The sequence below is a fragment of the Colius striatus genome, chromosome 2 (genome assembly GCF_028858725.1).
Source record: "Colius striatus isolate bColStr4 chromosome 2, bColStr4.1.hap1, whole genome shotgun sequence".
In the NCBI taxonomy this organism is placed as follows: Eukaryota; Metazoa; Chordata; class Aves; order Coliiformes; family Coliidae; genus Colius; species Colius striatus.
Window position 1 is genome coordinate 116,507,332 of NC_084760.1, and position 14,649 is coordinate 116,521,980.

Below are 14,649 nucleotides of genomic sequence, written 5' to 3' on the forward strand. Positions count from 1 at the left end.
AATTAGCTACCTGTGTTGGCTTTTTTAGTGCACCTTATAACAGTTCAGGCACTTAGCATCCAACATATGAAATACTAAATTAAAACTATTTTTCAAGCCAGTACCAAGAAAAGCCCACCTAGCTTATCCCCCAGGAGCTTTTTGGAGAGCAGCAGACTCAATCTAGAATATTCATTTACTGCTGTCACAACCATTTGTGGCTATATACAGCCCCTGGCCTAGCTTCTCTCAAAATAATAGCGTCACATAAAATTCCTCTGCATAGTTGAAAGAAAGGAAAGAAAGAAAAGGGAAGAAAACATACAACATTTAAAAAGGAATTGTTTCCAAGAAAAAGCAGTCTTAATACATTAAATAATACCTGCTCTAGTCAAGAGAGTCCTCAAACCTCTCTATGTAAAGTTTATGCCTACCTATCTTGTGAGTACTTCATTTCTACTCAGAGCCCACAACAGCCTGCATACATTAATAGAAACAACATCCTCCATCATGCTTTCTTAACAGAGGCCCAGCAAACTTCAAAATTTGCTTTAGACCAAACAGCAGTAAGCAAGCTTCAAACCTGTAGTGCTGGTAATCAGTAGTATCAGAGTTTAAATCAGTTCAAGAACAAAGTGCAGTCTCTCTAAAAACAAACAAACAAACAGAATCTATGGCTTCTGGTGCACATAGTATGCACACATATATACACATCATGCATATTTAACATGTTAGACTACTACTACCTGCATAAAGCAATGTGACCTGAGCATTATTGTGGTTGCATAAAACTGCAGTGAACTTTGGACGTTCCCTTCTCTTGCTTACTCTAAACAAGATTTAGATTGCTTAATTTGGGATGTTGAGCAAAGTACTTTTAGCTGCAAAGACCCCAACCCTGCACCAGACTACTCCAAAGAACTCAGGAAGCATTAATTCATGCTGGAAGTTAAACACACCCTCATTTTGGTGCAAGAAGAAACCGACAATTAATTGCTAATATCCACCACACCCTTAGAAGAACACTGTATCTCACTCAAGTGACTACATAATTCAAGTTGGCTTGCAAGCCAAACCACAACTCTGGTCACCTTCCACACTGAATGCAGTTTTTTAACTCCCTTTGTTTTTTGTTCCCAAACTGACAACCATTACAGTTACAGCACTGCAACTACTCATAAATGAGAGCTAAACATCCACTTGCCAAAAAGTAGAAAATTAGGTTAAATTAATGAAGGTTTTTCCAGCTATCCAATGGTGCTGGGATTCAGGAGAGACATGGAATGGGCCTTATGGTAACAAACATCTACGAAAACCCATGAATTAAAAATTTAAGATCCATTCTGTTTTCACACAGGATAGGAACAGAGGGAACAGACAAGGAAGAGACCTCGACTGGACAGAACACCAGGTGAACAAGTCTCGGTACTCTGGCAGAAGAGAGTAGCCAAACAATACAGTTAAAGCTTCGAAACCAAGAAAGGAAACAGTGTCAGTAGCTGCTACCTGCAATAGAAATGCAACAGAAACAACACAGACAGAACTGCCTTTATACTCTAAAGATTCCTAAAGGATTAGTCTCTTGAAAAGAGGGACAAATCTGGTGAACTTTGTAAGAGATGGTGCAAGAAGAATGCAGGCATACCCATTTCTCACTGTATACTTCAAGTTATTATAAAGCACTGTGATAGAGCTGTCAAACTTTCAGGATACAAGTCAGGTTGGTGACGTGTCTCTTAGGCACTAGACTTGCATTTCAAAACGCAGTCGTTATCCTTATTTAACTTCAAAAAAGTGCAAAACCAGATGACGACTCACTTTACAACTCCACAACATAGCACTGATAATTTTCATCTTAAGACTCGGCCGTAATCATTTTAAACTAAATAAAACTTGTGTGCAGTGATTCCATTCCAAACATCTAAATGCTGAGACTCAAGATTTGAGAACTGCAAAAAAAGTTAAAACAACAAGGGCACAATTCCACATACTGGCTCAAGAGAAGCTCCCAACTTCTTCAATGATTTTTCTTCTGTATGTGATATTGATATCAAAGCAGTAAGAAACAGAAATAGTAAAAGGATCGTAAACAGTGAAAGTAAAATGGTTGCAAGTGTAACCAGGTTGAAATGACTTTGATCTGAGAAATATTCTTCAAGTAACTACTGAAAATAAACTTTCATGTAGCTAATAAAATGTTATACTATGCTATGAAAAAGCTAAAAGTTAGAGCTTTTGTTATCTGCACATTAATAGTAAGTAGAAAGTTATAGAGAGCAAATGGAATCTTCAAGTAACAACCATGCAGACAGAAGCTGGAATACCCTGTCTTGTGCCACACGACCCATTCTCCTTTGAACCAGCCCTAGAAAAACTCTTCTATCTTATCAGTAAATTCTGTCAGCTTCACTGATAGCAATTTAGAGAAACACAATGGAAAGAACAGTGCCCTGGACCACTTGAGACATAATGTTTCAATTGAATTGGGTAGTACGGTGCTACTCGATAGAAGTAAACATAGTAGAATTACTATAAAGAGAATCTTAATAGGAGACAAAACTCAGAATGTCTTGAAACAACAGCTGTTAGAACTAGGTCAGAAGAGATGCTACAGAGAAATGGCAGCCACTAAATGAAAACCAACTGCACTGCTCAGTTCCTTGTAACAGTGTACAAGATTGTATTCCTCATCTTCAGGAACTCCAAAGGAAGGACTATCCACCCCATCATGCAAAATCAGAAAGCAAATAACAAGATAATCACAGCTCTTTCAAAACACCACAAAACCTGGACACAAATGACTCATCAGAGTCTTTTAAAATAAGAAGGCTCAGCAGCATTTCAGGATTGGATTTTTAATGTTAAGGGAAGGTTAGTATCTAGAGCTTTACTAATGATCCCTATTTCCTTTCCCTCCTGCCAAAAGAAGTCTAGAATAGGAAAAATAGCAGGCAAAAACCAGCAAAAAGTAGGAGAGTGTTCAATGCTATATAGTCTCTCCTCCAAGAAGCTAGAATCATAACCTGAAGTTAGGAAATCTGTAATTAATAACATAATTTGCTGTGAAGTGAATCATCAACTAAGAGCTCTTACAACAGGAAAGAGACAATTCTGAACATAGCTAACATTTACATAGAAACATCTGCACCCTGGGATATGAGAGAACACAAAGTACCTTGCCTCATGCTTCCAGGACCATAGCTGACCTAGATTGTATGTCGTTTTTGAGCTGCCTAAGGCACACAATTCATCATGGTGCTGCAGGCCTGTGATCTGAAGAACAATATTTAGACCACTCATGATCTTTCATTAATCCTTACGGTAGCAATAATATAAAGAAGAGTTGCAATAAAACATGCCAGAGCATCCTCTCTTGTCCAAACACTCATGTCCTGCTTGAGAACAAAGCAGGTGGAAGAACGGGTTGAACTTACCCTGGGGCCACCCTATGTCTTCTTTGTAACATTTTGCCACTCAGAATACTGCTATTGTAACAAGTTTGCTAGTGCTGATGTGAGAAGGTCTGCTGGCAGGCAGAAATTCTCTACAAATCCAATTTACAAATGAGAAGAAGGAAAAAAAAGGGGGAAAAAAAAGGAAAAAGAACAAAAGATGCACAAGAAAAGTTACCTTTGGTTCAATTTGCTCTCCCTGCAGTAAGCTGACTTTGGGAGTTTGCCAACCACCCCACCCTTTGCATTGATCATAAAGATAAGACAAAGGAAATACAGCAGACAGAATAAATGTAGGCAAATCCTTAGAAAACCAAAAAGACCAGAAAAAACACACATGATGTGTGAACCATCAGGAAAGTCACTGGATGGCCATAAATCAACAGAAAATGAGGAAAAAATATCCATTGATAGGAAAAAAGTCAGCAAGACTCAAAATATTTCGCCGTTTTGTGTGTTGGGAGAAAAGCCAAAACTACAAAAAAACCCACAAATCTATTGCAACTGATAATGTTTGGTATCAAAACCCTATTTCATGAAATACCATATCTGTTGCAAACTAATGCAAACCTCTAAAGGAAACTGTACATCAGGAAAGGTAAAGATAAGCAAATAAGGAAGAAAAACTCTCAGAAATGACATATATTTATTTATTTGTTTAAAAAGGGTATGGATATGGTATTTCTAGTTGTTCCACATCTAAATTTTTTATAGGCTATAGAAGAAAACATGAGAATTAAACATATAAGTTGCTTGTAGCTAGAGTGAGACACACTTCAAAAATACCTCTGTGACAGAATATCTTTCTTCCCTAAATTTGAAGTGAAATGGCCACTCATGGGAAGCCAAGAAACATGGCCCTCCAGAGAGCAAGCTAAAGTGTTTTCTGCCAGCTGATGAACAGCATCTTACCTTAGCAAAGAAGTAGCTTCTCGTGGTGAGGGAATCTGAAACTCATCAGGAATGAGGAACTGCAGACTCCTGACACATATGCCCACTTGAAGATACAGCAGCTTCTAACACAACAGCTACAAACTGTTCACATGCTGCCCATCTTTTGGTGCCTTTACCATGTGTAGGGAGAGGTGGACACCTGAAAATGCACAGAATGCTAATTAAGGAACTCTGTAGAGCTAATATTAGTCAAATTTTAAACTACAAAACTAGTTACCATGACATGAAAGAGAATTTGTCTGAACTTTCCAGTCCTTACACTGGAAATCCGAGCCAATGGCTCTACAACCAGACTCAGTACTCATCGGTTTCTGTGAGCTGATCCTAAGCTACTCACAAATTTAGGGAAGTATTTCCAGCTCTGAAAAGACAGACCAGAATCTTCATATTTCAGGATTTTTAGGCCCACTGTTGACAATTTCTCCACTTAACCTCTGGGAACGATTCTTCCAACAAGTTACAATCTTTTTTAGCTGTATGATATCTATACTTTTTCTTCATGAACTGCCATTTCACCTTTAAACAATACACTTTCAAAAGTGTTCCGTTTACCACACAGCTCCATAGAACTGAAAGAATGAGAGATTGAGGCACATTGGTGTGCTTATTACAGACAGCTGCTGGCTGTTATCTTCTTGGATTGCTCAACACCCCTTTTAAAATACCTATATATTATTTTGGGGGAAGAGTTCCATAAAGCTCTTTTTGAAATGTTATACTCCTTTCTGTATGGAGATCTGGCATCAAGAACTTGTCTATTTGCTACAGTTATAAACTTTGCACTTATGCCCAAAATTAAATCTGTTAACTTGACCAGCGACCACAGGAGTAGTGGGAAGAACAGAGAAGAGTGACTAGAGTACAGGCGCAGATTAGAAGAACTAAAGCAAAAAATGAGGTCAGGCAAGAAGGGGTTTTTGACTTGCTGAGGGCAGCACTGACCGCCTGCAGGAAGGCTCAGAGAGGCCAGCAACGCTGCGAGGCTGCAAGGAGAGAGAACAAAGGAAGAAACAAATCGGAGAAAGGTGTTTCTAAGCCAATGGCCGAGGCTCAGAGCGCGCCAGGCCAGGAGGGGGAGCTGAGGCGAGGGGCGGCACGGGAAGAACCGGCTGAGGCGGCGCCTGAGGGAGGCGCGGCGGGAACAGCTTCCCCGGGACGTCACCTCACGCCCTGGATCTGGGAGAGAAAAGCGAAGCTGAAGACGGAAGCTCGGCCACGCTCGCCAGGAGCCTCCCGGCTGAAGGTCTCGGCCCGCAGAAGGCCGAGCTGCCGCCCTAATCGCGCCGTACCTCCTGCCTGCGCCGCGCTGGCCGCCAGCGCTCCTAACGGCTCCTGTGCCCTCAAGCAAGATGGCTGCCGAGCGCGAGCTTCTCCCCTACCCAAAATGGCCGCCGCCTGTAACCTCCACACCCCCTGCCCGAACGCAAAATGGCAGCCGCGGCAAGCGCGCGCGGGTGGCTGAGGCCTACCCGAGCCCCGCCACTCAGCGGGCGCACCGGCCTGCTCACGTGATACGTCTTAGCCAATGGCGAGCGAGATGCCGGAGGCCCTTCCCGTGCTGGCTTCAGTCACGTGGGGGTTGGAGGCGGGTCACACGGTGCGTTTCCGGGTGGCGCGAGGCCGCTTCCCGCCGTTGGGGGTGTCAGCGAGCAGGGGCGGCGCTGCGGTCGGGCGGCCTCAGCCTCTCCGCGCCTCTTGGTGAGGGCTGCAGGCCGCGGCCGAGCAGCGCCTTTGTCAGCCGGGGGCTCTTTCTCCGTCAGGAAAAGGAAGCGAAGCCTCAGGTGCGCCGTTTCCTTCCCTCACCGCCCGCACCCGCCCTCAGCCGCCGCCGGCCATAGGGGAGCCGCTGCCGCCTCAGGCGCCCGCGCTGGAAGGTCGCTGGGACGCGGGAGAGCGGGCGGCTGGGGACGTGTGGAGGCTGGCTTATGCGCGGGGGCTCACCCGTACCGGCCCTCTCGGTGGCTTCCCAGTCTGCTTTGCCTTGTATGCAAGAGGCGTGAAGCTGTGGAGTCTCCACAGCGTGGTGGAGGCGACTTTAGAGGGACACGTTCTTCCTGTCAGCTGCATCAAGCTGGGCAGGTGTAGGAACCTTTCGTCTCTGCATCCTAGCTTTGCAGGTGTTTAAACCGATAAGTTATTTTGATACAAAACCTGAGTATATTTACGTTTACCCACCTATAGCAGGTACTTAATGAAATCCTGTGGAAAGGGGTTTTACGCATTCGTTTTTAGATGAGAATGGATAAAGTAGTCAGGCTACTGTGGGCCGTGTCAAATGATGCCAGAAGCACTGCAGCATGTCTGCCCTGCAAGTTAAAAATGTTCCATTTTCTGTGAGGAGCGCAGTCATTGAGTTTTTACTAGCTATGGTGAAAAAATAATTGTGTATTTTGAAACTGTTTTAGACCTCAAACATTTGCCATCTGAAGCAGTAACATTGGTTAATTTGGTAAAGATAACAAAAGACCAAAGCTTTAAGATTTAGCATGCCAAAGCTTGAAGCAAATGCAGCAATTAAAGCTTCAAGATGTCTGAATTGAGGTTATTTTTATAGCTTTTTAACTTCACAAAGTAAGACTTTCCTGTGTCACTTTGTGTTTTAAGCTCCCACTGCACTGTAATTAAAGACCTTAGGAGTCATTTGTTCTGTAGTACTGTGGTAGAGTAAAAAAAGGTTTTGTAGAATATATTTAAAATTATAAATTATCTTTACCTAGGTAGATGCCAGTTTGCAATGGGTCTTAAAACCATCTGGAAGGACTACAAAGTTCTGATTGTTATGGGAACTAGCCTTGGGCTGGTGCACTGGGGGTGGTTTTACGTCAAGTCCAGTCCCATTTTCCAAGTGAAGACAGAGGATTTTGTTCCAGAACCTGGGATTGTGGCATACGTGATGCAAAACGATCACAAAAATAAAGAGAAGTAGCATTAGTGCTGTGTGTTGTAGGTAAGTTCCCTGATTAGTTGTATCTGTATATATAGAGAGGTGGGAACTGAGTCAGAGGTGAAAGATTTTCTAACTTGTAGTCTTGATGCCCTAATTTAGTCTTCCAGAATCTCATTCTTTTTTTGCAACAGAGTGAATCTAGTAGTTACACAGACCCAAAACATGCGTGGGATGTCTCAAACCACTGCTAAATCCCCTGTGATAGGATCAATGAAGTGATGGTACTATAGATCTTCAAGATTATTTAAAACCAAACTCCAATCATACCCAGGCCAACAGTCAAGCTCTTGTAGCTGATTGGGTTGGCAACAGTGTCCTTTCAGCTTCAGAACTGCCCAGAAAAAAATGGGACTTCACATAGTACTATGCTTTGTGTTAGCAGGGGTGGTAGTTACAACAGAGCATGGAATGAAGTATGAGGTTTAAATACTGTAGACAACACATAGAAATGTAAATAAGTATCTAAGTTTTGAGATGTTTAAGAACTGAAAAGCAAAATGTTTAGGCACCTTTCATGGAGAAACCTTTCTTTTGGAAGCAGATGTCTTAAAGTTGTTGGAACATTAAAAGCTTTTGTTTCTGAAGTGCTTGCCTGGGAGGCAGTGCAGAGTACTTCAGTTCTTTTTGTTCTCAAATAAAAACAAGTTAACATCACTATAGTTTGGACTATAATTCAGTGCAGGCCTTACAGACCTACAGATAAAACTGTTTAATCTGGTGGTCAGAACTGAAGTTACTAACAAACATATAATTTGTGTACTGTGTGCTTGTGTTTAATGTTAATAGGCTTTCTCAATTAGAAAGCATTATAGGGTGGTATTTGTCCCTATGAGTTCTTTGTGCAAATACAAAATAGCAGTTTGATCTATGCAGTATAGTCCTAAGATTATCCTAATGCCTTTATGGTTTTTGATTGTAGATATACTTACCTTTGAAGCTTTTCATCTGTGAGCGTTGCCAGAAGGAGAGATGAGGAAAGCTGGCTGGAACAGAAAGAACTTTCTGCTTTTGGCAGGACTGTCAGTTATAGGTGTCCATTTTGGAAGCATGCTCGTGAACTTTGTTGCAAAAAAATCTGCTCGATCACATTCAGAAGCTAAAAAGGAAGATCGTCGTGAATGAAATTGCTGTGAATGAAATTGCTGTAAATGAATTTGCTCACAATCTACCTGTTAATGAGGCTTAAAAGCTGTTGTGAAATTGATACGTAATGACAGCAATGATCGATCACAGAAATGGGGTTATTGATGTTTAAAATAGTAATCCTTAGCTGTAAAGAATTCAAATGTGCTACTGTAAATTTGAAAAGTGCTATGAGTTATCGAGCCAAGTAAAAATGGTACCTGTTTTGTTGGCCAGAAGTAAAGTCTGACTTGGACAATGTCTCGTCTCGAAGCGAAAAAGCCTCCGTTATTTATTAGTGAGCCGTTAACTAAAGATGGAGTTAGTAAGTCACTGTCTCTGCTGAGTGCAATATTGAAATCTTGCTATGGTCCTGCTGGTAGACTCAAGCAGCTCCACAATGGTGTGGGAGGCTACGTTTGTACGACTTCACAATCCTCAGCTGTACTCAGTCGTCTTTCTGTCAGTAATCCTGTGGTGCGGGTTTTGACGGCCTCTGTACAGAACCACGTTTCCCGCTTCAGTGACTGTGGCTTATTTACTGCCATTCTTTGCTGTAGCTTGATTGAAAACTTTCAAAGCCTAAATGTTGAACCTTGCACTGTCATTAAAATAAGCAAGCATCTTTTGGGTTTGTGTATGGACTACCTTAAATCTGAGGCCTGTGGCTGCCGAGTATCTGTGGATTTTGGCAGCATCCAGACTCTTCTTTGTTTGGTACGTAGCGTATTAACAAGCAAACCTGCTTGCATGCTTAATAAACCTGAAGTTGATCATCTCAGCACGCTGATTTTAAAGGCTTTTATGTTTACTGTTCCAAGTCACGTTGACACTAATGCTGTTTTAGGCAAGTGTATAATAGTACCCGTGAAAGGTAGAAGAGTTGTGGATTCTACAGTTGTTCCTGGACTACTGATAGAAACACCAGAAATTCAATTGGCAAAACCACTTACTGTCAAAAGAACTTGTTCAAACATGATCAAGATAGCACTTTTCTCTGTATCTATGTCAGGAGACTGCTTCAGCTCTGAAGAAGGAACTATAACAGTCCAGCATGGAATTTCTCTAGAAGTATCAGAGCTGAATCAGTTGCTTAACGTAGGAAAGCAGCTGGTCGATGATGAGGTAGGCCTTGTTATATGCCAGAAAGTTATCCATCCATCCTTGAAACAGTATCTGAAAGAGAACCATGTCTTTGCTGTGGACAGAGCTGGGCTGTTGCTGATGGAGCCTCTGAGTCGGATGACAGGTAACAAGCGAGTTTTCCTTACTAGATGATTGCCTTTAACGTTTCAATGATGAACCTGTCTAGATGGTTGTCATTGCAAAGTAAGGATTCTGATTTCTGTCTGTATCCTATTCTAGCAGCTGAACAAGAATTGTTCTTGTCTGAAAAATGGGTTTTTTTCGGGTGAGATTGGTGTTTCAGGGGCTCTAATGATGATGTACTGCATATGTGATGACTTAGCGCTGTATGAGGAGTATCCAGTTACAGTAACAATTTAAAAATGTAGATAATTTTCAAACTTATTTAATGAGAAGTAAACCAATTTTTTATTGTAACCTGTCACTAAGTCTGCACTTCAAAACCATGTTGGTTTCTGTTTGTGATTTCCTGTGTAGATTGAAATGTTAGGCACTGAAGAATATATGTAATTTCTAAAGCCAAGAGGAATGAAGTCCATGCTTTCTGAATTGCAACAGCTAGCTTTTCTGGTGACACTAATACATACTGTTCTCTGTTTTTCTTAATTGTGCAGGTTCAAAGCCTATAGCTTCCATACATTTGTTGTCTCCTAGTTGTTACGGCAGTTTGAAAGACGTGTGCGTTGAGAGTTTTGCTTCAAAACATTTTGTGCATCTAATTCCTGAGGACACAGTTGTCTGCAGCTTGGTACTCTGTAACAGAAACGAAACAGCATGGGATGAACTAAAGGTAGGCAACTTTTCTTGACATTTTTCTTGGAAAGTTATGTTTTCAATGGAAAAATAAAGTAACAAGGAATAAAGACACAGTGAGTTTAGAAAAGTGATTTTTTTTCAGTACATAAATGGAGCTTAGAGTTTCACTATACAATTTCAAGAAAGCAATTCAGAGAGGCCCTTGTTTATAGAATTTAAAAATCCTTGAAGTGTTCACGTTCATTTAATGCTTCTACTTCAATATGGGAAGCTGTTTAGAGACAGAAACATTTCAACCTGTTCTTGAGGGCAGTGCTGTATAACATTTTCATTCTTATTCCTTGGTCTATGAGACTATAAATCAAAAACTGTATAACAAAAGGCCCAGAGCAATAGCTGCAGTGGTAGTCAGGCCTAGTTTTGCCTTGAATAGTTATTCTAGAAATGTCATTGATACTGATTGAGTATATATAACCCTGTTTTGCAAGAGGAGAAAATAACTTCTGTTTCTGGCTTTTCCATGCTGATTGTGGACAAATAAAGACAGTTTCCCATTAAATGAACGTGGTTTTGTAAATCTCTCAGCAGCTTTATGTACAGACATAATTTAAGTTTATGAAGTCTGTACCGGACTACTGAAAGATGGAGGGTTTTTTTTTCAATGGGAGCAAACCCCTATTAACCATAGTACGTCTAATGACAAATCTCAATGATTTTCAGCGTGCCTGTGAAACTGCAGAACATGTGTTACAATTAACGATCAAGGAGCCTTTGGCATTGTTTGGAGGTGGCTGTACAGAAACTCACCTGGCTTCATACATAAGACACAAGGTTTGTAAGACATGAGTCTTTTTAAAGCTACCTAATATACTTAGGAAACAAGAATTTACATAGAATTATTGTTTCAAGTAAACCACTTATCATTTCTAGATTAACATTGTAGTTGTGCTGCCTAACCACTGGTGTAAATGAAAGGGGTCTACTTGAAACACTTGGTGCTAATTACATCTTTCAAACTTGTTAGTACTGTATTTATACCTGTTAATCCTTAGGTATCTGTTGTAGTAAGTGCTTGGTTTTTGCAGAACTCAGCTTTGTCTTGTCTGGAAATCCTTTATGTAATAACCATCGCATGAGTAAATCTCCAATTAGGACCGAACCACTTATTTAAAATAAGCAACAGTATGATATATATTTGATTAAAATGATTTCTGTAAAACAGTGTTCTAATTTTCTGTTTCCTGGTTGATTTGTTTTCTAGACTTATAGTCTGTCCACCAGCAGTTTAAAAGAGATAGACTGTTCTCGGACACAGTACCAATTGGTTGCTGATGGTTTTTGCCGTTCCTTGGAGTCTGTAGCTTGCTCTCTGAATCATGATGATGAAGAAATTCTTACAGACGTGGTTTATGGACATTGTTGGTTTGTTCCATCGGGTTTTCCCTCTGTCTCTAATTGGTCAGATTTAGTTTCAAAATGTGGCTGTGGTGTTAATGGTAACACTGAGAATCTCAACTGGAGGCTTTTGCAAGGCCAATTTAGATCTCCTGTTATACAAGATTGCCCTAAGGAGCCCTCAGTAAAGGGTGTGGACTTTCTGACATTGGACTGTTTTGCTGCAAAGTGTAGTGGCCTACAAGTAGCTCTGGAGACAGCCAGTCTGATTTTGGATCTCTCATGTGTTATCGAAGATCAAAATTAGCTCTGATCTTATGTGAATTGTGTTGCACAGCAAGACATTTAATTGAAACCAGAGTAATATATAATGTGTTAAGATACTTTAAATGACTAGAATAAACCAGGAACTTCAAATCAAACAGTTGGACATTAAGTACTCTTCTGAGCATTACTCTACTGTGCCCTCAGGCATTTTCAAATGTTCCTGTGGTACCGTCTTCTTAGAAACTGTTAAATGATTAGCCAAATGCACTATGAATCATGGTAACATATGACTTAGGAGTATTCAAATGAGTGTATTCAAAAGAATGAATGACACTTTGATATTCCCTCTGCATTAAGCAAAGTTTTGGATGTTTGTTAGCTCCGTGGCATCTTCAAAGGAATGGGAAAGACAGTTTCACTTGCTGAGAACATGTGTTATGGATTAGAATTTATGTAGTCTCTGCAAAAACTTAACACTTTCAAACAGACTTTTACATTGCAGCAGAGTTTATCACTGGTATTTTTTATTTTGTGGTTAAAAGGAGCTTTCCGTAGCAAATATCTTGAGCAATGTGTTTTCAGATTTTGGTATGAAGATCTTGTCACCATATTCTATCTCCAGTGTCTGTTTCTAAATGGCTAGACTATGTTAATTCCTGGATGTTATTCATTTAGCAAGTTATTAAAACTCAGCCTGGAGATCTTAAGGTAGCAGGTGATAGAAAACTTTAAAGGAAATGGCAGACTATGTGGAAAGAGCTTTTTTTAAAGTGGACCTTGACTGTCTTCTGTGGTATACAGGACAGTTAATAAATAATGACATTTCTATCATTTAAGCAAAGCTGGAGGAAAGAATATCCCATATACCATTCAATTAACTCTTTGACTGTGCATAGCTTCTTTTCTTTTAATGAAATAAGACTTTGAGCTACTCAAGCTTGTTTTGATCTTTAAGGCTGTAGACTGAATGATTGAAACTTTTTCTCATTTTCAGTTTGCATGCAAGATCAAAGGGGCTGTTAACAGTTTCTTGCTTAAGCTCATTGTCTTTGCCTCTTTTCTTGTCTCTTTGTTTTCAGTCACAAGGGACAAATTGTTCATGACATGCTTTTCCAGAAAACATCTGATTTGGCTATAGGCTAGTTTGCATCGCTTGTTTCATGGTCTCTTAAGTTTTTAATATATTTACCGAGTCTAAGCAGTAAAATTGTTTTGTATAACTTGGTTTTGAAAAGTGTAATTAAAACCAAATCTTTCCAGACCTTTTGTACAAAGTCCTTTTTATTTTAAGAGCATAAAGAATAATTTTCTTGACGGAAAAAAAATGAAGTGTTAAAGTTCTTTATCTTTTTATGACCTAAAAGGATTGCTTCAGTGTTGTAAAGCATACTTTGGGGATTTGAGGAAGAATCTTATAAGGGTTCAGATGGATGCTGTTGCAAGTTGGTTACTAAAAAGTTGCTTTCATATCTTGATCCTCCCATATACCATGAATTGTATGACAACATCAGGAATAATGAACTCCTGTGTTTCCTGATAAAACTTAGGTGCAAAAATGGTGGGATTTCCTCCCCTGTGTTTTGAAACTGGCAAGATGAAATATCCCCAGTTGTAAGTCCTCTGAGAAACCATTATGGTTTTATTCGTGTTCCTCCTGGAATTTTAAGATTGTTCAGTGGGAAAAGCATTACACAAGTGTTAAGAGAAGTGGTTTCTGATCGTGATCTCAGTCACATTTGACTTCCACAGATTGCTTAGAGGCTATTAATTTAAATTTTCATAATTCTACTGGTAATGCACAAGATGTAAGAACATCACTCTCCAGCTTTCTCAGCTGTATTAGTGCTCCAGGCCTACCAGGAGTAAAAAGAAGTCATATTATTATAATTACTAAGGTCAGCATATTTAAGGAAGATGCCAGTTTAATGTAGTTGCTGCTCGGTTCAGTATTTCATTCTGTATTTCAGTTCCTATTTGGTATTTTAAACTTCAAAATGAAGAAGACCTTGAAAAGCTGGTTAATTTAAGGATCTTTAGTTATTCCTATTATTGTGTCCTATTTCGAATAGACATACCATTAAACATTGGTATTTTGACATTGGCAAAGAATGCTTTTTGTTGATTCTGCTACTGATTTGTAGAGTCATTCTGAGCCACATTAGAAGTCTTTTTCTGTCTCGCTAGCTATGAAATTGGAACACAGATAGTTTTTCTTAAAGCATGGAGATTTGTGAGTGAATGGTTTGAGGTGAGATCCAGAAGGGAAGAAATGGGAACCAAGAAATATATAATTAAAAAAAACTTGCTAAAAATACAGCTATTTCATTAAGGGAACTTTGGCCAGGATTTATGTAGACTTCATGAACTGCTCTGCTACGTAAAACTTCGCTGTTCTCCCTGTATAGTGAAGCTGGATGTATTTTGTTTTCCTCTGAAATTTTGCTGACAATGTATTATTGTTGCTAACAGTAACCTAATTTATTGCCTTAAATCTTCAGTACACATGCATTCAGAAAAAATATGACCTTAAAGCCCTGTGCAGGAATGGTTGAACCTCAAGACGAGCCTTGTTGGACACCTCAGCAGTCCTGGCTATCGTGTATGTCTTCAGTTTGTGCTTTGCGTGTTTCA

General features: G+C 40.0%; 4 protein-coding genes across 12 annotated transcripts in view; 3 read left to right on the plus strand and 1 right to left on the minus strand.

Annotated features, from left to right (window-relative positions):
• The window catches only part of SLX4IP (SLX4 interacting protein), a 76,318-nt gene extending 70,518 nt beyond the window's left edge, over window positions 1-5,800 (minus strand). The window contains exons 1-2 of one of the 4 annotated variants that reach the window (XM_061989238.1): window positions 5,675-5,800; window positions 4,344-4,524 (exon numbers count right to left, since the gene is read on the minus strand). The gene's annotated coding sequence lies outside the window, so the exon portion shown is untranslated. The other 3 variants (XM_061989241.1, XM_061989240.1, XM_061989239.1) reach the window with 3 other exon arrangements.
• Window positions 5,801-6,077: 277 nt separating this feature from the next.
• On the plus strand, window positions 6,078-7,311 carry LOC133624806 (uncharacterized). Of its 6 annotated transcripts, none has more exons than XM_061989243.1 (2): window positions 6,078-6,166; window positions 7,103-7,311. In XM_061989243.1, the coding sequence occupies exon 2, from the start codon at window positions 7,120-7,122 to the stop codon at window positions 7,309-7,311; it is 192 nt and encodes a 63-aa protein (XP_061845227.1). In that variant the 5' UTR covers window positions 6,078-6,166; window positions 7,103-7,119. The 6 variants fall into 6 exon arrangements, with proteins under 6 accessions (XP_061845227.1, XP_061845228.1, XP_061845232.1 ...); XM_061989244.1 differs by having other exon boundaries at window positions 6,088-6,166; window positions 7,107-7,311; XM_061989248.1 differs by lacking the exon at window positions 6,078-6,166 and adding an exon at window positions 6,173-6,502.
• A 990-nt stretch (window positions 7,312-8,301) lies between these two features.
• LOC133624807 (uncharacterized) lies at window positions 8,302-8,697 on the plus strand. The gene has a single exon (XM_061989249.1). The coding sequence runs from the start codon at window positions 8,302-8,304 to the stop codon at window positions 8,452-8,454; it is 153 nt and encodes a 50-aa protein (XP_061845233.1). The 3' UTR covers window positions 8,455-8,697.
• A 2-nt stretch (window positions 8,698-8,699) lies between these two features.
• Window positions 8,700-13,717, plus strand: MKKS (MKKS centrosomal shuttling protein). Its single transcript, XM_010198746.2, has 4 exons — window positions 8,700-9,703; window positions 10,215-10,390; window positions 11,077-11,187; window positions 11,618-13,717. The coding sequence occupies exons 1-4, from the start codon at window positions 8,713-8,715 to the stop codon at window positions 12,056-12,058; spliced, it is 1,719 nt and encodes a 572-aa protein (XP_010197048.1). The 5' UTR covers window positions 8,700-8,712; the 3' UTR covers window positions 12,059-13,717.
• Window positions 13,718-14,649: the final 932 nt, after the last annotated feature.